General features: G+C 40.7%; 1 protein-coding gene across 3 annotated transcripts in view; it reads right to left on the bottom strand.

Moving 5' to 3' along the window:
• NMT2 (N-myristoyltransferase 2) overlaps positions 1 to 23103 on the bottom strand; it is a 42859-nt gene that overhangs the window by 10454 nt on the left and 9302 nt on the right. For all 3 annotated transcript variants that reach the window (XM_087712645.1, XM_087712642.1, XM_087712644.1), the window contains exons 2-8: positions 21293 to 21428; positions 15287 to 15431; positions 13698 to 13816; positions 12742 to 12833; positions 11339 to 11455; positions 4588 to 4758; positions 357 to 465 (exon numbers count right to left, since the gene is read on the bottom strand). In XM_087712645.1, coding sequence (XP_087568771.1) covers positions 357 to 465; positions 4588 to 4758; positions 11339 to 11455; positions 12742 to 12833; positions 13698 to 13816; positions 15287 to 15431; positions 21293 to 21428 — 889 coding nt within the window. The remainder of the gene's footprint in view (positions 1 to 356; positions 466 to 4587; positions 4759 to 11338; positions 11456 to 12741; positions 12834 to 13697; positions 13817 to 15286; positions 15432 to 21292; positions 21429 to 23103) is intronic.

The raw sequence follows: 23103 nt of genomic DNA on the forward strand, positions 1-23103 counted from the left end.
GGTATCAGAGAGATTTTTATAATGTGACTTCTCTTATAATGTGCCTTCTCCTCAAGAGCTCAAAAAATAATTAGTATATTCAAACAAGGACATAAAGTATTATATATTCAATAAAATAGTACTTTTTCTCTAACCATCCACACCTTTATAAAAATGTATACTGATGCCAGGTGTGCCTATACACGCAATTCCTCTTTCCAGGACAGTCTATTCTTTGGAGGTTCCGCCCAACAACCATTGTATCCTTTCCCCGTTTACACAGTACCGCCTCCCCCATGTGAAAAGCTTGCCTTGGCAGGGACAGAAGGCTATTTTGATGTGAGAATGAGGGTCCTCTGGGTGGACGCATTGCTTACATCAGGAAGTCTGTAGAGCTTCATTGTTCTCTGTAATGTCATATTTCTGCTCAAGTGAGAAAATTTCACTTCTACCAATTTTCTGGGGTTCAGCGATCGATGCCAGTATCTGGAAAAATTAGCTTAGATTATTTCCTATAGTTTATGTGTTTCCAATTTAGATCTTCCAGGGTACTCAGTTCAACATATTTCAGAATGTGATTTTATTTATGTCTACTCAGAAATAGGAAGTTGTTAAGATAAATGCTTAGTATGCAGCTGCACATCTGCTTCATCTAATTTGATGTTTTCCAACAATGGATATCATCTCTCAAAGTCGTTGCTTGTTATGGAAGCTCCTATCCCAAAACAACTGGAGGGCCGCTGAATGGGTAAAGCTGTACAATCATCATTGCATTTCAGCTCTGTCCTTACACATAGAAAATACTTCCAGGTACTCCTCAACCTATGACTGCAATTGAGCCAGAAATTTCAATTGCAAGTCATAATGTCATAATGTCATAATGGGATCTGATTCACTCCAATTAAGCAAATCACATGGTCATAAGTGCAAATGTGATCTCCTAAATGGGTAGGGTTTTTTTTTTGCCAAAAACTGGAAACAAGTCTGAGAAATTGACAAAAAATGTTGCAAATAATGTGTCAGGTAAGAAGCTACAACCAATTGTAAATGTGGGTTGGTAGTCAAGTGCCTGAAATACAGTCATGTGACCATAGAGATGGGAGAGGCACAACACATTGCAATGGTCAAAAGCACTCTTCACAAGACTATTGAAAATCCAAATGGCAATTAAACAACTAATTAGAAATTGAGGACTATCATTATGGGACATTTTCTTAACTATATACAAAAGATCCATCAGAGTGTAGATTTACACATAGTAAAGGTTTATTCTTGGAATAGGGTAATTATAATTAATCATTTGTACCACTGTTGTTGAAAGAAACATAGAAGTTCTTTTATATGCAATCAAACCATTCAAAAATCTCATTCGTTATTGCCAAATAATTTAGAATATGAAGTGGGTGGGTGGGTGGATTTTCCCCAAACTTTCTTGGAAATGCAAGAAATGCAACCTGAGCCCTTTCATAACAGAATAATAAAATTGGAAAAGACCTTGGAGGACCTAGTCCAACTTCCTGATCAAGCTGGAGACCCTATGTCATTTCAGACAAATGGCAGTGATATCTTCCAGTGATTCATGGATTTTTGTGGTGATAAAAGGGAATATTCCTTATTCATATGGTAGTAAAGTCTCTCTCCAAATATTTAGGAATGCCAAAGGCACAAAATGAAATTCATGGATTTTTGTGGTGATAAAAGGGAATATTCCTTATTCATATGGTAGTAAAGTCTCTCTCCAAATATTTAGGAATGCCAAAGGCACAAAATGAAATTTATTTAAATGTATTTTTCAGATTTGTGCTAGTTCACTGATATGTCTCTTAATTTTTTGGAATATTTTTGCTAAGATCCTACTGTTAAATATATGCTGGAAATGTTTATCACATTCCACCGAAATTTAAAGAAAACAACAAAAACAAAATCAATTAAAAATCCTCATTACTATATGCTTTTATATCTTCTTGATGCCTTTTTTGTAGAAATGAAGAAATGAAATATGCAAAAAACAAATCTATTTTTTCCAAGTATGATTTTGAAGGCAACTATTCAAAAATATTTATATCTTTTGCTGCAGTAACATGGCATGTTGCAATTTTAATAAAGCCATACGTACAACTTACACAAAATATTGCCAAATGAACTTGCCCCTAAATATATACTCTAAAGTAGGTGAAGGCTTAGTTGGAATAGAATAACCTGAATGCACAATTCATCCTGCATTTCTGTAGAATAACATTTTAAAAGAACGACAGTCAATAAAATCAAGGTATAGCAAATAATTCAATTATTTCTATACATGCTTAAGATCAATATTTCACAATATTTCAGCCATGCATTCTGGCTGAGGAATTCTGGGAGTTGAACCCCATATATCAAAAAGTTGCTGAACCTAAGGAACACTGCTTCAAACCAATCCAATCTTCACCAATACTGTGGACTTCAGAACTACGACTATCAGAATTCATCAACGGGGACTTTTAATTCCTGTGCATTTGAAGGAAACCATGCAGAATAAAAATTGACATTATGTTAGCATGTTAGACTGCCTCAGTAATTTCTCTGCATAGTCTATACTGTTTCCCTATAATGATTAACCCCTGAAAGAACACTTTTTAGAAAAACCATAGAAGAAAATGCATGTGTCATTAGTTTGTTACTGAAAGTTTGGCTACAAAGATGATGATTTCACTGTCCTGAAGTATTTCTAGGTTTTTTACACCTTTGATGCTTAATTTCAAAATGTTTATATCTGATATCCAATTAGCATATTTTTTTATTTTTAATGTCAACGTCTTCCTGGCAAATTGACTTCAGGCAATGAGGTGTCATGTTCCCAACATGTTGATAATCTACTATCACGTGGCCAGTCTGAGATGGATTATAAAGGCCACCTAGATAGTCCTTGATTTACAACCTTTTAGTGACCATTCAAAGTTATAACAGCACTGAAAAGTGATCTATGACTGCTTTTCAGACTTATTATTGTTGCAGCCATGCCCACGATCATGTGATCAAAATTTGGACACTTGGCAACTGACTCATTTAAAACCATGTCTCGGGGTCATGCAAACACTTCTGACAAGCCAAGTTAATGGAAATGTGAATCAATACACGGAACATATTACCATTTATGGTGGACCCGTGAGGAGGCTAAATTTTTTGGGAAAAGGATCAAAAATTGGCTGGAGGCAATAACAGGGGTTAAAATAGAATGGAAACCTGAAGGTTTTTTTTATTAGGAATTATGTCTGCGAAATACAAAAAAGAAATCCAGTATTTAATACTACATATAATTACGGTGGCAAGGATTGCCTTTGCCCAGAAATGGAAAACCAAATTAATTCCAAGCGAAGATGAAATAATAAGAAAGGCTATGGATTGTGCTAAAACGGACAAACTAACTAAAGAAATCCAGGGAAAAGAAGAATCAGAATTCTACCAGATATGGGATAAATGGTATAGGTGGATGGAGGAAAGAAACAAAAATCAATGAAGGAATATAACAAAACTCAAAAAATAATAGTTATGAGTAAAATAAGAGGGTTAAGAATGGTGAAATCCAAATGAAATACAATAGAAGGGGAAATAATATAAGGTGAGCGGTATCGATTGATGATTGCTATTATAAAGAATAGGAAGTTCCTGTTCGTATTGTACTGTATAAATGTGGTGTACGTCTAATTTTTGTGTGTGTGTATTTTACATGTTTGTTAATAAAAATCTTTTTAAAAAAAATAATAGTGGGGAAGTCAGATTCACTTAACAACCCTGTTACTAACTTAACCAACTGCAGCCATTCACTTAACAATTGTGGCAAGAAATATTGCAAAATGGGGCAAAACTCATTTAACAATTGTCTCACTTAGAAACAGAAAAATTGAGTTCAATTTTGGTTGTAAATTGAGGACAACTGTATATTCAAGAGAGCTTGAGACTATTATTTTTGTGAGTTAGTAAGCCAAAGGGAGACAGAAGGAAAAAAAAAGCATTCTGCTTAGAAAATGGAATAGATGCAAAAATTGTAACCTACGTGGATATTTGCATTATATTCATTACAATAAAATAAAGGGGAAAAATAAATTTTATTAGGCTTCTTAAATTGAAACACATTAGGAATCTCAAAATAATTTATATTTACAGACTGTGCATTTATTGACTGCAAAGTATTTTCACAACTATTCGCTGTGCTTTTGATTTTGTTTACTTTAAGTGGATTAAATCCTTAAAACAATGCAAGTAAGGCAATCAGAATCTAGGTATGAAAGATCAACCAACCACAAGTTTTTGTAATATTCAAAGGAAATGAGGTGAGGAGATAAGGAACCATACCTCAACTTCCACTTTTTTGTATTTCCATCGTGTGATACTGGCATGCAAAATGGAAACTGTGCACAATAGCTATGAGTTTCACAACTGGAGCTCATACATTTTCTAGAAAGGCAGAAAGGCTAACTCTCATTTCATCACTGCCAGTATTGTAATGTGAAATACCTCCTTAATGCATAAGATCCTTCCAACCTGACCATTCAACTTATAAAAGAGTAGCCAAAACTCACCTTATAACAAAAATTATGTAAGTTCTCAAAAAACAACATCTTCGCTTACCTGCAAGTTGCTACAGGCTTGGGAAGGACGACTCCCGCAGTGTAAACAGCCTGAAAAATTCCTTCCAAGTTTACTCTTCTAGTTATTTCACGGATCAGGACCGGTGCTACTCGCTTTGATCGTAGTTTTTTATGGACACACAGAAAGTTAATTTCTACCATTTTCTTATCACTGTTAAAGAAAACACATAATCAATTGCTTAAATTTTTGAGGGACTACAAACTGCCCAACTAATATTACCTTCCCTACTGACCAACTCTTCCCAATTTTACAGAAAACATTTCTTACAGAAGAAGCGGGGAAAATTTTGAATCAAGAAGTGTTAATTTAAAGTAGACCTGCGGGGAACTCGGAAGTTTGGGAATGGTGACTTCTAGTTTGTCCGGAGGGCCGATTTTCAAACTCTGGAGCCTTCAGGAGGCTTCCCTAAAGGCTCTGGAGGGCAAAAAACAGGTCTAGAGACAAACCAGAAGTCACTTCCGGTTTGCTCGTAGGGGCAGTTTTTGCCCTCCAGAGCCTTCTGGGAAGCCTCCTGAAAGCCCCTGAAGGCTCTGGAAGATGAAAAATGGACCTATGGGGAATCTGGAAGTTTGGGAATGGTGACTTCCGGTTTGTCCATAGGGCCAATTTTCGACCTACGGAACCTTCAGGAGGCTTCCCTAAAGGCTCCGGAGGGCAAAAATCGCCCCTACAAATAAACTGGAAGTCCTAGGTCCATTTTTCATGTCCCTGAAGGCTCCAGAGGGTGAAAAATGGCCCTACGACCAAACTGGAAGTCTGTCTCTAAACTTCCTGTTTGCCCGTAGGGCCAGTTTTTCACGCTCTGGAGGCTTCAAGGAAGCCTCCAAAGGGCGAAGGATGGTCTCAAAAGAAGCTGAAGTCAGCTGGCCAGCGCGCTCATGTGCTCTGGCCAGCGGACAGGGCAGCGCCTCGCATGCCCTAAACAAATGGTTCCATAGGTTCGCCATCACGGTTCTATGTTTTAAAGATGGTGGAAAGTGTCATGGCGCCAATGAATGGGTTTGCTGTTAATTTCAGAAGCGCCATATTCCTGGAGTCACAAGAAGGAGATTGGAATCCACCTGGTCCTTGCTCTACAACTTTCTCCAATCAGTTACTAATGGGACTTTGTGAAAAGAAAATGGGCTTGCTTATGGTTCTGCATCAGTGTTTTCCAACAGTAGCAACTTTAAGATACATCGATTTCAACTACCAAGTCTCCTCAGTTAGCAACACATTTTGAAATAGGAAGAATAAATTATTTTCATAATTACAGCTTCTATACACCTTTTTGTGAGGTATATGAGAAATAAAGTTGATTCATTTCCCAGAACCTACTATTTCAATGCATGAAATTTTTGTAACTTTTAAAAGAAGATTTAAAATAAAAAATGAAGAGATTATTTCAATAAATTGCTGCCAATTTTCTTACTCTGGGAGTAACATGTACTTTGCATATAACAAGTAGAGTTACAAGCTGTGAAGAGCATTTCTAAATGTTACTTGTTTTCCGACTGTACGGTAATCCTCGAGTTACGAATGTAATGGAGCCTGTCCATTCCATTCATACCTCAAGGATTTGTGGGAGTGAATCTTGTAACTTGAATGAGATCACTCTGTGCTTTCGCCCATGCATTCGCTAATTTAATGCATGGGTGAATGCGCTATTCGTTAAGTGCACGAGGTATTTAGGATGGGGAAGGCCATGGGGTGGGGTGGGGGCTAGTGATGGACAGTTCCCCAAGACCTAAGATACCTGATGCTTCCCCCACTCTGCCATGCCAGACTCACTTTGCAAAGATCTGTCTCCTCTCTGCTGCGGTTTATTGCGCTTTAAAGAAAAGTTGATAGAAGCTCTAGGCTACAGTGTTTGCTGCACCTGTCTCCTACTCCCCCCCCCCAGTTTTGAAAATGGAGGGATTTGCTCCCTTTTGAAATACCCCATCGATAACTATGAGGCCTTTGCAAACAGAGCAAATCCCTCTGTTTTAAAACGCTCCATAGGCACATATGAGGCCTTTGAAAACAGGGGGATTCATTCTGTTTTGAAAGGCCTCATAAGCGTATATGGGGCATTTCAAAATAAAGCAAATCCCTCCATTTTCAAAGGATTTATAGACCTCTATAGGATGTTTCCAAATGAACAAATCTCTCTGTTTTCAAAGGCCTCATAGCTATCTATAGGGTATTTCAAAATGGAGTGAAGCCCTCCGTGAAGCTTCGTCTCCGTCAGGTCGGCATCCCAGCTAGAAGTGTGACGGTGGTGGAGGAAAGGAATTGGGGGGGGGGAACAGGACAGGAACGGCAAACACTTTTCATGCTGAGAATAAAAGTTTCTGGGGTCTGTGATCTCGTGAGACTTCAGGCACCGAGTCTCTGCAAATGAGGACGGGTGCCTGAATTTGCGTGATATTATGGCACCCAGGAGCAATGTTCCCTCTAATTTTTTTTCAGTGTGAGCGGAAAAGTACAGTGTGTGAGCTGCACAGTTTCATGCCTGAGCACCTAAGAGAGCCACAGTTTGAACTGCTGTCGCGTCTGCTGGACATTTGCGCAACCTTCCAAGCGTCAAGCGCCAATTGCGAGTGAGGTTTCAGCCCAATGAATGCAAGACATGAAAAGTGCCACTCAAACACTATACTTTTCCGCTCACCCTGAAAAAAAAAAGGCTCTCTGCTCAGCTTTTAGATTGTTAGACTAGCTAGAGAGAGACATGGCACCAACAGGGTCCTGGGTCCTGGCATTTTGCAGGCAACCTGTCCTCTCACATTCCTTTGGAATGCAACCCATCACATTTGAATTAGATCTTGCCAATTATCCTATTAAAAGATAATCCTATTATTCTAAAATATGACTAACTCAATATTAAAAACTGTAAATATTTAATGCTGATAAATAATAGCAGTAATTGTTATTTAGTATAATTAAAATCAGTATTGATATATCAATATAATATCTATCAAAATTGACAATAAACACTAAAATAACAATAAAAATATATAATGTGGAATATAAATGTAATAAATATAATATATAAATGCAACATAAATGTAATAAAATAATTTATCATGAAACTCTCCCCCTTTAAAGTAGTAAGATCAATTAAATAGTCTGGCAAGTTTGGACAATATGCTATATGTTATGTTACTTAAGAATATATATACCTCAGAATCAGATACAACATCCACATCATTTCCAACTGAGTCAATAAAATAATATGCCATGCCAAAACTATTTTAAATAAAGATATGAAATTAATCAAGTATTGCATTTATTTTTCAAAATGAATGTACAATTTTTTTATTATTTAAGTTTTGTACCCTATCTTTTCTAACTAACGTTAACTTTAAAAAGATGTTACATCAGACTACAATACAAGTAATTAAATGAAGACTAAAATAAGTGTTTTGGCATATTGAGCTTTTTATATTTCTTTCTTATATTTCTTCCTTAGTTGAGAACTTCCTCCTCAGCTTACTTACGCATTAACTGTTTGTTGCTTTTATGGTTTATTCATTCACTGCTCCCTCTTCAGTTTTTTTCACAGGCGGCAGGGCTTCCTTCCTCCCTCCCTCCCTTCCTTCCCTCCCTCCCTCCACTCCTTTGGCCACCAATTTTGATCCAACTCTCTCTCTCTCTCTCTCTCTCTCACACACACACACACACGTTCTTTGGGGGGGGGGGTTGAATTACTCCGCCTCACTGCACAAAGTCGGCTCAGCATGTGTTCGGCCCCCACTTACGCCGAATCAAATCCGTGGCCGGCGGGACCAGGGGGTTGCATTTCAAAGCCGCCAGTCCTCTTGCTTCTTCTCCTTCACCAGCAAAGCTCCCGCTGGCGCCCCCGCCCATGGCAGCGGCGGTGATGCCTCCTCCTCCGCTCGGAGCACCTCAGCTGGGCTCTGGGTTACCCCTGCCGCCACCTCCACCTCCACCTCTTTCCTACTAGCTCCCGCGGCCTCAAAAGCACGGCAGAGGAGGAAGGGGGAGGGATAATGCGGGAGCCAGCTCAGGTGCTCCGCGTGGAGGGAGAGGCACCACTGCCACGGGCGGAGGCGCCAGCGGGAGCTTTGCCGGTGAAGGAGAAGAAGCAAGAGGACTGGCGACTCATCAAAACATGTCTGGGGAGGTCCTTTGCGGGTGGCCAGTTCTAGCCGCCTGCAAAGGACTTCCCCACGTTTGCTTTGGTAGAAATCTCTGCGCGGCAGTTAGAAACTGCTGCGCGGGGATTTCTTTCCATGTGCGCGGCCGCGCGGCCGCGCACCTTAGAGGGAACAGGAGCTTTCATCAATTCTCCTCTCCCTCAAAAACAAAGTAACTGCGGTAGAGATGAGACAAATCTTGTAAAGTAAGTGAGTCTGGCCAGATGGGAGGGGGAAGCAGTTGTGGAGAATGTGAGTGGGGACAGGGAGAATAGGATGAATGTTGCCAACCTCAGTAGTCGTTCATAAGGGCGAACAACTGTCATGGTACTGCAACATTCGTAATTTTGGAACTTGCTTGTAAACCCTAGGGGACACTTATGTCGTAACTGCAAACGGGTGTTAAATGAACATTCGTAACCTGGGGATTAGCTATATAAACAAAACGTATTTTGAATCCATATTAGGAACCCTCATTTTTAGTATTCTCTTTCCCAAGGAGGTGCATGTACATAACACTTTGTAAAAAAGAGCAAAGCAAGGTAAACTATTTCTATGGAAATGAAGGATTCTAGGTAGTACATTTTTGAATTGCCTATGCACACTGCATGTTATGATTTTTAATGAAATATTTTAGTCCGGGCTGCTGAATTGGTATACATTTATGTTTTGGGTCAGAGATAACTTCTTGAGTAAATTTTAAAGTTTTTTCTGCAACCCTCTGTAGTATTCCCTGTGGGTGTTATGTACTTAAGATAAATAAATAAAGTAAAACTGTCTACCATATCCCTTACATGTAGAAGATTCTGATTTGTCCTTTCTCATATTTAAGAAGTCACAAATGGTTGTATTGAAGTAAATAAAGGAGGGAAAAGTTGTTCTGGTAGTTATTTTCTGCTTTGAGATATTTTCTGCTTGGAACCAAATATAGCCACTAATTTAGATATTTAAATATTCAATACTAATATCAATTCTACTTGCTCAGGGCTTGAATATCTTATAGAAATTATGAGCACAGGTTGAATTGCTGATTCTGACAGATGCAATATTTATCTGTGATTTCTGCAAAGGCATGTCTGCCTCTTCCTGCTACTTGAACATCATTTGCTCCTTTGAACATAACCTTTTCTTCTCCAAATTAATGGTCAACATCCAAATTTCACAAATATGTTAAAAATTAGTTAAGGGTAAGAACATGTTTTGGATTTTATGTTGGGGCATAAGTAGAAGACAAAGGAGAAGAAAGTGGGGGAGTGTATGCTTTGGTTGTACACATGTGTAAACATATGCAGGGCAGTGTAAGAGAAAACATAAGGTTGAATCTATTTAGCATTCTTCAATGTGCTCCAGCATATAATTAGATGAGAGCTTTCTCTCTTTTAAGTATTGCTGCAGTACTTCGATGATGATCTTCATTCTAATTCCAACTCTGCAATAATGGGAGAAATCACCAATAGTTTTGATTTTTTTTAAAAAGGCTGAAATAGCAATATTAATTCTGAATATTCTCAATAAACATCATTTGTAGGGTAAAGCAAGCACAGAGATGTACTGTATATACTCAAGTATAAGCCTAGTTTTTCAGCCCACTTTTTGAGCTGAAAAAAGCCGCCTCGGCTTATACTCGAGTCAGTGAAAAATTTGCCTGAAATGGAGGAGAAAAAGGGGTGGGGCCATGCCGCTGGGTGACGCTCGTGAATGGCCCAGCGCCCCTGAGTTTCCCCTCCCTCTGTGTCAGTTTGCCGCGCAGCGTGCACCGCACCATCCCCCCTCCTCACATTCTAATGTAATGCAGGGCTATCTTACGATTCCCCTTCCTCCCCCTCCTGCCGCTCTGCAACGATGTCCCACCTCCTCCTTGTTATGGCAAGCAGCCACATAGCGATGTCCCACCTCCTCTGGTACAGTGATCCAATGATAGGAATCACTGTGCCGTGTGTCATAGGAGGCGGGACATCATCATCACAGCGGGACATCAGCATCATGAGGTGAGTGAAGTATTTCATTGAATACACCGGTATTGTGTGATAATAATTTGTTATGCAGAGCAAATTTTTACAATGGCTACTGTATATTTAATGGGCACAGGCAGGCTGTATATGTTATTCAATGGGCAATGGCATTATTGGTATCTATTTTTATTTTTGAAATTTATCGGTAGCTGCTGCATTTCCCACCCTAGGCTTATACTCGAGTCAATAACTTTTCCAGTTTTTTGTGGTAAAATTAGGTGCCTCGGCTTATATTCGGGTCGGCCTATACTCGAGTATATACGGTAAGTGTGGTTGTACCACAGTGCTTAAAGTACAGATAGATAACAAGTGACGGCCTCCAAGATTAAAAGATGAGAAAGAGAAAGAAGAGGAAGACAACGTTTTTAAATGGCAATAAATTCTACAGATGTTGCATGTCATAGAAAAAGTTGCTAATTGTTGGAGTAAATGGACAAGGACTTGAGCTTGAGATATTTAAAACATTTTCAATACTTCACCAAGGTTTCCCCTTAAAGCTTATTCCATATCTAACCTTTCTGATAAAGGAAAATCCATGCAAATGATTTTAAGAAAACCTTAGAGGCCCAGCTAACTTCCTAATCAATTAGGCCTTACCTGTCATAAATCCGAATGTGTGCCGGAATGGCACTGATGAACCCCACCAGTTTCCTATTGGACGATACCCTGACGCCACAGTGCCACTGCGGAAGCCAACCAGGCGGTCTAAGGGCCCTAAAAGAGAAAAGTAATGAAAGTAATAATTATGTCTTACCTTTTATAGAATACTGGGTGTCCTCGGCTTACAACCATCCATTTATCAACTATTCAAACTTTTAATAACTTTGAAATAAGTGACTTGAGATCGATTCTCAACCAATTTTGTTGCATTTAAGTACAATGACAATGAAGATTATACTTATACTTATGACTGTCACAGCATTCTCAGAGATCAATCTACCGTATTTTTCAAAATATGAGACACACCTTTTTCCTCAAAAAAGAGGGTGAAAATCTGGGTGCGTCTTTTACATCGAATACAGCACTTTTTGCCTCCCGAAGCCCCGACCCCTTCATCAAAATGGCTGTGAATACCCTTATGGAGGCTTTCAGAGAGCTCCTGAGAGCTGGCAAAGGCAGAAATGACCAAACAACGGGCCATTTTTTGCCCACCCATCCCCAGCAGCACTCTATAAGTCTCCATAAGGCTATGCATGCAATTTCTTTTGACAAAAATGGGCTCATTTTTGCAAAAGAACAGGTGGTTTTCTGCTCATTTTTGCCCCCCCACCTCCCCAGGAACATTCTGCAAGCCCCTCCCCCCAAGACTATTCATGCCTTTTTTAAATTAAAAAAACGGGCCCGTTTTCACGAAAAACCATTTGGGGAGGTTTGCAGAGTGCAAAAACCTTTTTTTTTTCGTTTTGGAAAGCTCTTTAACTGATTGATGAGAATTACATTGATCAAGTGCTGTGCCAGCAGAAACAAAGTCTTAGGTGATGCAGATTGTCAGCGATTTCCTTCTCCAGCACATGGATAAATACACCTGGAAACACCTACCTACCTACTCTCCCTACCAATCTACTGTATTTCTCTCCCCCCTCTATCTACCTACGTACCAACCTACACACTCACTCTCTCTCCCTACCTATCTACCATATTCTCTCTATCTCTCTATCTTTCTATTTCTCTCTCTCTATCCCTCTACCTACCTACCTACCTACACTCTCTCTCTCCCTACCTACCTACATACTGTATTTCTCTCTCTTTCTCTCCCTTTACCTACCTATCTACCTACCTACCTACCTAACTACTTTCTCTCTTCCTACCTACCTACTATATTTCTCTCTCTCTCCCTCACTCCCCCCTCTATTTACCTACCTACTTTTTTAAAAAAATGCCTCTTCAAAACCTTGGTGCGTCTTATACTCCAAAAAATATGGTATGGGATTTGATCAAAACTGAGGAGCTTGGCAACGTCCTGGGGTTGCCTGTAGATATATATGGAAACTAGGACTCACCACAAAAGGAATTCCGGTGAATAGTCAAATCTAAACATGTTATCATCATCTTCAACATAATTTTCATTTAGCAGCATGTACAACTCCTTTAACTGGAAAAAAGGAGTGGAAGGAAACGATCAATTTATTGAATCCAACAGCTTTCACTTTGCTCTGAATTTGAGCACCTGACTTATCTTAAGAGAAACAGTTGAGCTAGCCAAATCAAACTCATCAATGCACATCAATGAGGAGGATAGGAATTCTGACCGTAAGAGGCCTGTTTCATATAAAGACATATACCTAGCTTCACCTGAAACATAAGGCACAATATCTATATCGTTCCACCCACTTGGTTTCAATGTAGCTGAGGTTTAGTTATTTTTTCCACAGCCCATTGTTGGTTGTGCTACTTAGAGGGAATTACTAACTTGAACTCACCCATGCTTTCATGACTGAGAGTAGAATCCAGACCTTCCAGTCCTAGCCCAAGACCTTCACCATTATGCCTCACTGGTTCTCATTCTTAACATAGGCTGATAAGGTCCGGTCAGATCCTGTGACTAAAGGTATTCCTTAGCTATTCGTAGAGTGGGCAAAGTCAGTATATTAGTTTTCAGTGTAAATCCAGAGGATTAAATGTTCTCACTTCTGTTCTGCATCTCAGCTGTTCTGCTCTCACTTCAATTCTGTAGCTCAGCATTTTCCCCTGGGAATTAAAAATTGAGTATTGGGGGGAGGGGGGGGAGAAGAGAGGTATTTTTTTTGCTATTTTCTTCCCCAGAAAAACAAATGGTATCCTAACAAACTGGTCCAAAATAAGATGGAGAACTATGTGGTCAAAATGGGACTTCTGTGTCTGTCCAGTTCATGTCCATTGGCAATTTCATGACACTGGCAGAATGCACAATTATACACACACAAATACACAAACACGAAACCGGGTTTGTATTTGAAAGACTGCAAGGACCACTTACAATTTCAGCATTGCTCAGATCCAACGTGTCCCAAGTAAAACCCTGCGGTAAAGAATACGGCTCTACACGTATGTTATCCTTATCTGGTTCAATAGCACCATGCGATGTTATAACTTCACCTTAGAGAAAAAGAAGTAAGCTTGTAAGTTTTTAAATCATTTTTTTCTGTTTTCAGAAAAACAGACGTTTACGGCCAACTTCATTTTATGTCAACTAAATTATCAATAATGTCACTGTATTTTTTCCTAGAGATTTAATTGTATTATAATTATTAATTTTGTCAAGGGAATAGCAATCTCTACAGAATTTCAATACATGTTATGGAACTGTTTACTACCGGCTGCTTCTTTTCTTTGACTGCAATAAACAACTTCTCAAGATGAATCATTTTAGATTGAATTCAGACTCAAACAGCAGATCTAACTTTTCCAATTAAAAAAGGAACTATTTTTAGTAACATACTGGAGGTCTGCTAATTTAAAAATCTCTTTCATATCTCATGCACAACTGTCTACCAGAGGGATTTATAATAAAATAACTATATGGCAGGCTTTCAAAAAACCAACTTTAATTGACTGGATAGTTTTGCAATATGCAATTAGAAACTAATTTTAATGATATATAATTAATCAATGCCCATATTCTCAGAGCAGCTATTACAGTTTAAAGATCCATTTTTTCTTTCCGTTGCTATTTCAAAACTGATCTTATTTTCTCAGATCAGAAGAACAATACAAAGCATAGAAATCAAACCTTGCAAAACTTATTAATGATAACATTTTAAAAAGAAATTCAAAATATAGTAACACAAATATAAGCCTTGCAGAAGTTTGGGGAAACATTTCCGAACCAATTACATTATCTTTCTTATATATAACTGGAACAATTTGGTACACAGATGTCATTTCCTAATCCACAATATGTTCCTGAGTGTTTCTGCTTTTACAAAGAGAAGCAATTGAAATGCAATACAGTCTCCTGGACTATAGATGCCACATGAAAAGCAATTATTATTTATATTAAAGAACAGTTCTGCAGTAAAGCATTTGGAACTCACAAGGAAGTGATGGGCTAGCAAAGCAGAGCCTGCAAACAGCAATAATACAGATATCTTAATATAATATAACTATAAACCTTAATAATAAAATTAAAGCTGCTTCATATTCTTGAAAAATAAAATTTAAAATGCTTATTGTCACTTGAAAACAATTTCTTTGATTCTTTTGTATTTTACCAATAATGTTTTTCTAAAGAATTTTTATTGAGGTTTAGGACATAAATTGTCAAGGAATTATAGGTATTATACACTAAATAAATAAATAAAAATTCTTAGAAAATTTGGCATGAAAGTATTCAACTCTTTGCTGCTTAAAATCTTATAGTAGTTTTATGTTAAATTTACATAGTAGTTTTTCAAATGGCAATATTCCTGTTAATGATTTGGTGGTAAAGCTTGTTTTCAACTTAATCCTAAAGCTGTTTTGCATTTGAGGTGAGTTTTTGTGAGCTGTAAATTGTTAAAATACAAGCCTCCTTCAATAAACAAAGAACCAATGATGTTTAAATCTGGTCACCAGCAATAAACTTACTAAGCTTGGGTACAGGCTGTGTGTCCCAAAACTGGTATTTGCGTTTTGTTGCTTCATCAATATTCTTGGCTGGCCCCTGGCAGACGGAGAGCAACTCCATAGCTCTTTGAATGTCTTGTAGTTTCTGCATTGGAATGGCTGGATTCTGCAGGTATACAATCACAGGTAAAAGGAGAATGCAACTTCCTTTAATTCTCTCACACCCTGCTGGGTTTACCAAGCTGTTGTGCATTTTTGATATATTACACCTTGGCATCAAAGCTATCCTTAAAAAAATCTCACATAAAATAATCTCTGAATGAAAAATAGAGCTGTATTCATTCAAGATATCAATAAAGTTTGCACAGAGTATGTAGAATAAGCATAAGGTCCTCTTGGTGCTGCTAATAAGAAGATGAGGAGCTCTTATACCTTTTCAGCATTCTGACTGTTCCACTTTTTTTCCTCTTTGATGCTCTAATCAGACAAAAGTCTAAGACATTTCATCCAATGAAATTGAATCCTGGCAAAATCAGGGCGTATAAAAAGGTTGTTTTTTACTCCCTCGTCCAAATAAACTTTAAAAGTCATTACTGTGAGATGTAGTGCTGGCTACCAGCTTGGTTGACTATGAGGAACATCATCTGGAAGGTTAGAGTGCTTCCGGGTGGAGTGGGTTGAACACCTTGCTGCTTGAAGTCTGATCGAGCAGGGGCACAACCTATGTTCCTATATTTCCAGTAAGTAACTTTAGAACACCTCGGGCAATTCTATCTGAGACTTCTTATCACCATCTTTTATGTCATGTTTATCCATGTGAGAGTTCTTGAGCTAGGCCTAAATGGATCTCCCTTCTTCTTTTAGCCCATCTCCTCTCCCCCCTATTAGCTGGATTTTAATTGGGGAAGGAAGTACTAAGGCACAAGACTTTTTCAAAGACCTGGAGGAGCAGCAAAGGCGTCTCATAAAAAAAAAAAATATTTGAGGCACCTTTTTTTCCTTTTGTGTACGCCAATCTTTTTTCTTTTTTGTTGCTGTTAGGGCTGGATGTGTGTTTTTGTCTGTTTGCTTTTCTGATTGGTACTTTATCTTTTGTGATGAAACAGAATAAATATACCGTACTTAAAATCAGAAAAAGGCAATCTCATTTCCTGCCCATTATTTATATAAGTTGTATCTACCTTTGCTTTGTTATCAATGCAACGCAAAACCCACAGCAGGAAGATACTGAGCTTCCCAACACACCTGAAAACTAATGGGCAGAGAGCTAAAAGTGTATTTAGAGAAGGCTACGTTTCAAATGAGTAGTTGGTTCTGCTTTGTTGCTATTAATGTGCTTAGACTAGGGGTGTCAAACTCAAGGCCCAGAGGCCAGATCCGGCCTGTAGATCTGGCCCGCGGGGCTGCCCTAAGAACAGTGAAGGACCAGCCTGACTTACTTCTGTCAGCACAAATGGAGCTCAGGAGGGAGGTGTGCAGCCCTCCCAAGCTCTGTTTTCACTGGCAGAGAGTTGCAGGAGGCTGTGGCAGCCAAAAACGGAGCTTGGGAGCCCGTTTCACTCGCAGAGCACTTGGCCATCCAAGGGGCACCTGACACAAGTGACATTAAGCTGGCGACCCCCATCCTGGCCATGCCCAGTCTGGACCTTGGAGGTCAAGCACAATCTTGATGCGACCCTCAATAAAATCAAGTTTGACACCCCAGCTTTGAAGTCTAAGGAAAAAAGTTGCACCAAATTGGAAAAAAGAGAAGAAATATGTAACTATGGAATTTAAAAGTTGTTTTCTAGGTTACAGGAAACGCCATATTAATTTTGCTCCTATTTTTGTAAAGTGTTGACAATGATACTAGAGCCTTTTTTGCAGTTAGAAACTGGAAAAAAAGTGAGTTCTAGTCCCTCCTTCAGCACAGAATCAGCTGGGTCTCTCAGCCTTAGGAAGAAGTAAATGGCAACCCACTTCTAAAAAAATCCTTGCCATGAAAACTGCAGGGAATCAAACATGATTTAATGGAGAATCAAACATGATTTAATGGAAGGAATAAAAAACAATTACTACCACTGCCACTATTTTAATAACAGCACAGAGATTTGTTATGACCGCCTTCCAAGATGTATTTTTAAATTTTCCAGCCTATTTATAGGCCCAATATTCCCTCGTAATCTTCATTCAAGCACTAACCAAGCTTGACCCTACTTATTTGCTAAGTCTGAAGAAGATCAGTTATGCTCTGCTACCATAACATAGTGTAGTACCATAATGTAGTAACGTGGTGAAGATTTTATAATTTCTATACATCATGCATACTAAGAATATTGTAAAATATACCAATCTAGAAATTCTGTGATGTACATAGCATCACAGATTTCTACCTCAATTTTTTCAAAATTAAATGCAGAATATCCAAAACACAAATGTTGACATGTCTAAATCTAAAAGAATTTGTACATAACTCTTAGAATCAATGCTGCAGAAAAAGAAAACCTGATAGAACATTATGAATAAGATGCCTGTCTGTTAATGCTATTTTTAATTTTACTGTTTTTAATTATAGATTTCATCTTCAATTTAATCCAGTCTGGGACTGGTAAAAACGTAACAGTTCAAGCTCTAACCAAGGACCTAAGAGCTGTTAAGGTAGTGTCTGAGTATATAGGCAGTTCCAAGTAGGGTGGTATTACAACAATAACAATAACAACAGGAAAGCTTCAATGACTATTGAAATGATGGTATGACATTTACGTATGTTCACTGGGTGCTTAATAAATAAATATATGTAAGAATATATATAATCAGCCATAGAATTATCTTGAAAGTTTCCTCTTTCTCTAAAAGTTGCCTATTCCTCTAAGAGCAAGGATTATTTATCCCAAATATTGAAAAGAAAAAGGAGCATTGACAATTGAAGAGTGGATTTTGAAACTGATAGTGTTGGCAGAAATGGTGAAACTAAATGCATTGCTTAGAGATAATGCTTTGAAGTTTATGAGATTGGAAGCCGTTAGTGGAGTTTCTGTGAGTTAATACATTTTTTTACTTTTTACGATCCTGTAATCCCTTTTATCCGGGAGAAATTGGGACAACTGAATGGAGCTGAGCGTTTACTGACCAGATGCCCTTCCTGAAGCCTAAGCATAAGTTCATAGTAGATATTTTCTCTTTGCGCCCTAATAGAGAGACATCTGTTGTTGCTTAGGATTGAACTCTTAACCTTCTGAGTCAGAGGTGAGTGTCTTTACCTCTAGGCCACCCTACCATAATGGACTATTAATGGAGGGCTTTAAAAATTAGCTTATTTTTTTTTGGGGGGGGGGGTTATAGCTAAAAGGTATTGGGTTGATTGGGTTGACTTGATTGATATTAGATTTCTATATTTCAGAAACTGTGGTATAAAATAGTAATATACCAAATATATCAAGTATAGATGAGAAGCTTTATAATTATTTATAGAGCCACTGTAAAAGGGGTTGTGTGTGTGTGTGTGTGTGTGTGTGTGTGAATCTACCAGATTTATTTGAGATATATTTTTTAAAAATCAACTAGGGCAGGGGTGTCAAATTCAGTTTCATTGAGGGCCACATCAACATTATGGTTGCCCTCAAAGGGCCAGTTGCATTAAGGCTATGATGACACAGAGCAGGGGTGGGTTTCTCGCCCCGTTCCAACCGGATCGGTTGGAACGAGGCCGGCGGTGTCCTCGCGCACGCACGTGGCACGCGCACGCACGTGGCGCGTGCATGCGTACTAGCGTCTGCGCGATGCTCCAGCTGCTCCTGGAGGATCGCGCAGGCGTTCTGCGCATGCGTGGAAAGCGCAAAATTCGAAAAAACCAGGTAAGGAGCGGGCGCGGGTGTGCGGGCGCGCGCGGGCGCGGGGGGGGGGGGCTTCGCCGTTCCCGGAAGTTACTTACTTCCGGGTTCGGCGACCAACCGGATCGCAGGGACCGGTGCGAACCGGTCGAAACCCACCCCTGACACAGAGGTCAGGTGGGCATGACTGAATAGGTGTGGCTGAGTGGTCACAGCTGCATTGCCAGGACTAGGTGGGTGTGGCCGGTGCAATGCTGCTCAATGGGCACAGCTGGGTCGGGACATAACAAGTTGCACCGGCTAACTTGACATTGGGGCAATTCAGAGCTCCATTAAGTATGTGTGTGTGTGTGTGTTTGCGCGAGCGTGTGCACAGTGTGCACACACACGCAGCATGCCTAAGGAGATGTTTTTCTCCACATCCCAGTCATTGTTGGCATTTCCCTGGCCAGTGCCCATTCCCAAGCAAAGCAGGAGGCAGAGGACAACACTGCTGTGTTTGGAAGCACAGAGGAGAAAATTTGCAGGAGGCAATTTCCTCCGAGTCCAATTTCTGCCTTGACAGATTTCTGGAGACCAAGAGGAGGAGGCAGGGAGCAGCATTCCCCAGCCCTGCATGAGGGAGGCTGAATGTTTCAAATTGTGTGTGGTAAGAATGCTGGCTTGTTGGGGAAGCCTTCCCTCACACAGCTTCTCCGGCATCCTGTCCTCCTCTACAGAGATCTGTTAAGGCAGAAGTTGGTCTTGGAGGAAACTGTTTCCTGAAAACTTTCTCCTCCACACTTCCACATACAGCAGTCCTCCACCTCCGGTGGGGGGCAAGGCTGAAAGGAGGGATCCATTATCCCCAGCAGAGGTGAGACCAGGGTGAGTGCCAAAGCCTAGTTGACCAGAGGAGCTCACCATATCAAGCCACATAGAAGATTCCTGGACAGCAGCACGGGCTGCCTGGAGCCCTGAACAGTGAAGGGTAAGTCCCCAGCCCAACCCTTGAGCTCCCAAGGCATTGGGACCCTGCAGCCCAGTGCCGTGTCCCTAAGGAGTGCTCAGCTGCGTATACCTCCTCAAAGCTGCTGCTGCTGTGCTCATTTTCTATGGTCAGGTTGCTCATGTGGTTGTGGGAGGGCAAAGTGGATGAGTTAGAGGGAGGCCCATTTCCTTTCTATGTGAGGAGATCCAGCTCTCTAAGCAAAGTATCCTCAACGATAGGATGGAGACCATCAGGAGAAGCCAAGAGAAAAGAGCAAGGGCATGGTGAGAGGGAAGGAGGGCTGCTGGTGGCCAAGTACGAATGGAGAACTTCCCTCAGACCCTTCCTCATTTTCATTTCAGTCTCCCTCCCTCCTTCCCTACCACCCTCCTTCTCTGCCTCCCTCCTTTTCCTTCTCTTTCCTTCCCTCTCTCCCTTCATCCCTCTCTCCACACCCAGTAAGTGATGAGGGGAAGGCGAGAGGGTGGTAGCGCTGCTAGTGGCCATAGATTTCCCATGCAAGGGCAGGGATAAAGGGCCATTCAAGTGAAAGGCAGCCCCCAAGGATGGAGCACAGTCAGCAAGTACTTCCCTTTCACTGGGATGCCAGTCCCTGTGCACTTGGCGCCTCCTGTGCCTATGCTCACAGGGAGTGCCTGACAGTCTGGGCCGGGGCTGAGGCAGCAGGGGCTGGATCCTTGCCGTCTCCAGGGCAGCCCCACAGGCCAGATCTAACCATGCTGTGGGCCAGATCTGGCCTGCGGGCCTTGAATTTGACGTGTCTCAACTAGGATGAATGGTATATGTTTAATGTTGACTCTATATATACTGTGCGCACATTTTTATTATTTCTTTTTTCTCTGTACATTTCTTTGGTTTTTATTGTCTTTGTAGTTGCCTATTTTATATGTAGCATCTTATCTTTGAAATAAATACAAAAAAAGGTAAATAAAAAATTCTAAAACAATTATTTTTTTTAATGAAATTTAGTAAGAATCAGTAAGAGAAAAAAGTTCTAAAACTGCAACTTCTATGTGAATAGTCTGTTCTGATTTGTTAAAAATATTGGATTGCGCCAATACAAATAATTGATGCAATTGGAATTTCCAAGATGATTTGATTTCAGTCATTAATTTGAATATATACACTGGGTTAGTCCACAAATCTGATTTCATTTAAAAACATATTTCTGTGGTCACTAATTGCAAGAGTAAATCAGGGATAAGAAAACAAAGGCCAATCTCTCACTTTTGAAGGTTGCTGATTTTTAATCTCCTGGGAGTCCGAAGCAGAGTCTGATTTGGTACCTCCGGAATTTGTTTTTTCCTTTTTTCGTTTCTGCTTCTTTTTCTTCTTTTTAGCTCCCAATTCTCCTCCTGGACTTCTGCAAAAAATAACAAGAGAACAATTTGCTGTAAGCCTTGAAAAGAGGAAGTAACCCATAAACAACCTGCAAATGATGTATAGCCCCATTTTTGCAGTGCTGGTATTCTGCAAGACTAGAGAGCCAAAATCTGATGCAATATTATTGATGTAGAGCTGCTTACTTTGTGTATATGCAGAAGTAAAGGTGTATGTATTTAAAGGAAGGGGTAAAAATTATGCATCCATTTTGTCGTAAAACACACCACCTTCCAATTTCAAAAGAAGAAATTAAAAAGACAATTCTTCAACTTCCTATGCCCTGCCCTACTCCCTTCCCTGCCCCCCTCCATATCAACAAGTCACTTTTGCAACAGACAAATGATTAAAGAAGTAAAAGTAAAGAGCAGACTGGAGGAAAGCGGCCATTTATGAATTAAAAGGTAACAGCAGAAATTCACTACCGTGTTTTCCCCAAAATTACGACATGTCCTGATAAGACCATGCCATATTTTTCCTGTGGGCAAAAATATACGCCCTCCCCCAATAATAAGCCCCCTGGACAACCCCCCCTTCCAGCCAGGCAGAGTGCCACTCACCAACCTAGCGATATGCGGAAGGCGCAAAGCCGCAGGAGCCAGGGGGAGGGGGGGCAAAGGCGCTCACATTGCTTGATGCCTTTGGGATACCACTAGGTTGGTGGGTGGCGCTGTGCCCAGCTGGAGCGGGGGTTGCCAGGCAGCTGCTCTCACAAGCAGCTGTCCGGCAATGCCTCTTTCCAGCCGGGCAGAGCGCCACTCAACGACCCAGTAATATCCCAAAGGCACTAAACCGCATGGCATTCTGCCCGGCTGGAAAGAGAGGTTGCATGAGCACTTGTTCTGCCTCCAGCTCGCGTGCCTCCCTGTCTCACCATGCCCAACTCTCCCTGCAGGGCTGGGCCAGAGCACCGCTGCCACCCTGCTACCATGTTCCGAGCATAACCAGCTTCCAAACTCCGGAGATCCACTGCCGAGTCTTCCGGCAGCGGCTGCTCTGGGACTATGCTCTATGGTTATGGGCTAGCTGTTGGAAGACTCTGGTGGGACAGAGAGTCTTCCCGCAGCCAGCCCACAATCATAGAGCGTAGTCCCAGAGCGACCGCTGCTGGAAGACTCAGTAGCGGATCTCCGGAGTTGGAAGCTGGTTATTCTCGGAGTATGGTGACGGTGGCAGCGCCCTGGCCCAGCCCTGCAGGGAGAGTTGGGCATGGTGAGGCAGGGAGGCACGTGAGCTGGAGGCAGAACAAGTGCTCGCGCAACCTCTCTTTCCAGCCAGGGAGAGCACCACGTGGCTTAGCGCCTTTGGGATATTAGTGAATGACGCTCTGCCCGCTGGAAAGAGCCGTTGCCAGGCAGCTGCTCATCAGTGTGGTCACCTCATGGATACTTTGTTGCGCTGCTGCGACAGCGCAACACAGTCATTTGCCCCTGAGGCTGTGCCAGGCTCTTCGGGTGCCCGCTTGCAGGAGAGTAGCCACCCGGCAACCCCAAACCAATAAGCCCTCTCCCCCGATAATAAGGCCCAAGCAAAATTTGGGGGGTGGTCAAAAGAAAATAAGACCCTGTCTTATTTTCGGGGAAACGCGGTACTGTGCAAACATCTTTTCACATAATGTTTGCTTTTTATTGTTTTGAACTGTACTCTGGCCAAACTGT

Source organism: Thamnophis sirtalis, unplaced genomic scaffold (assembly GCF_051295495.1).
Source record: "Thamnophis sirtalis isolate CommonGarterSnake01/CBP01778 unplaced genomic scaffold, rThaSir2_p1.2 scaffold_4, whole genome shotgun sequence".
Taxonomy (NCBI): domain Eukaryota; kingdom Metazoa; phylum Chordata; class Lepidosauria; order Squamata; family Natricidae; genus Thamnophis; species Thamnophis sirtalis.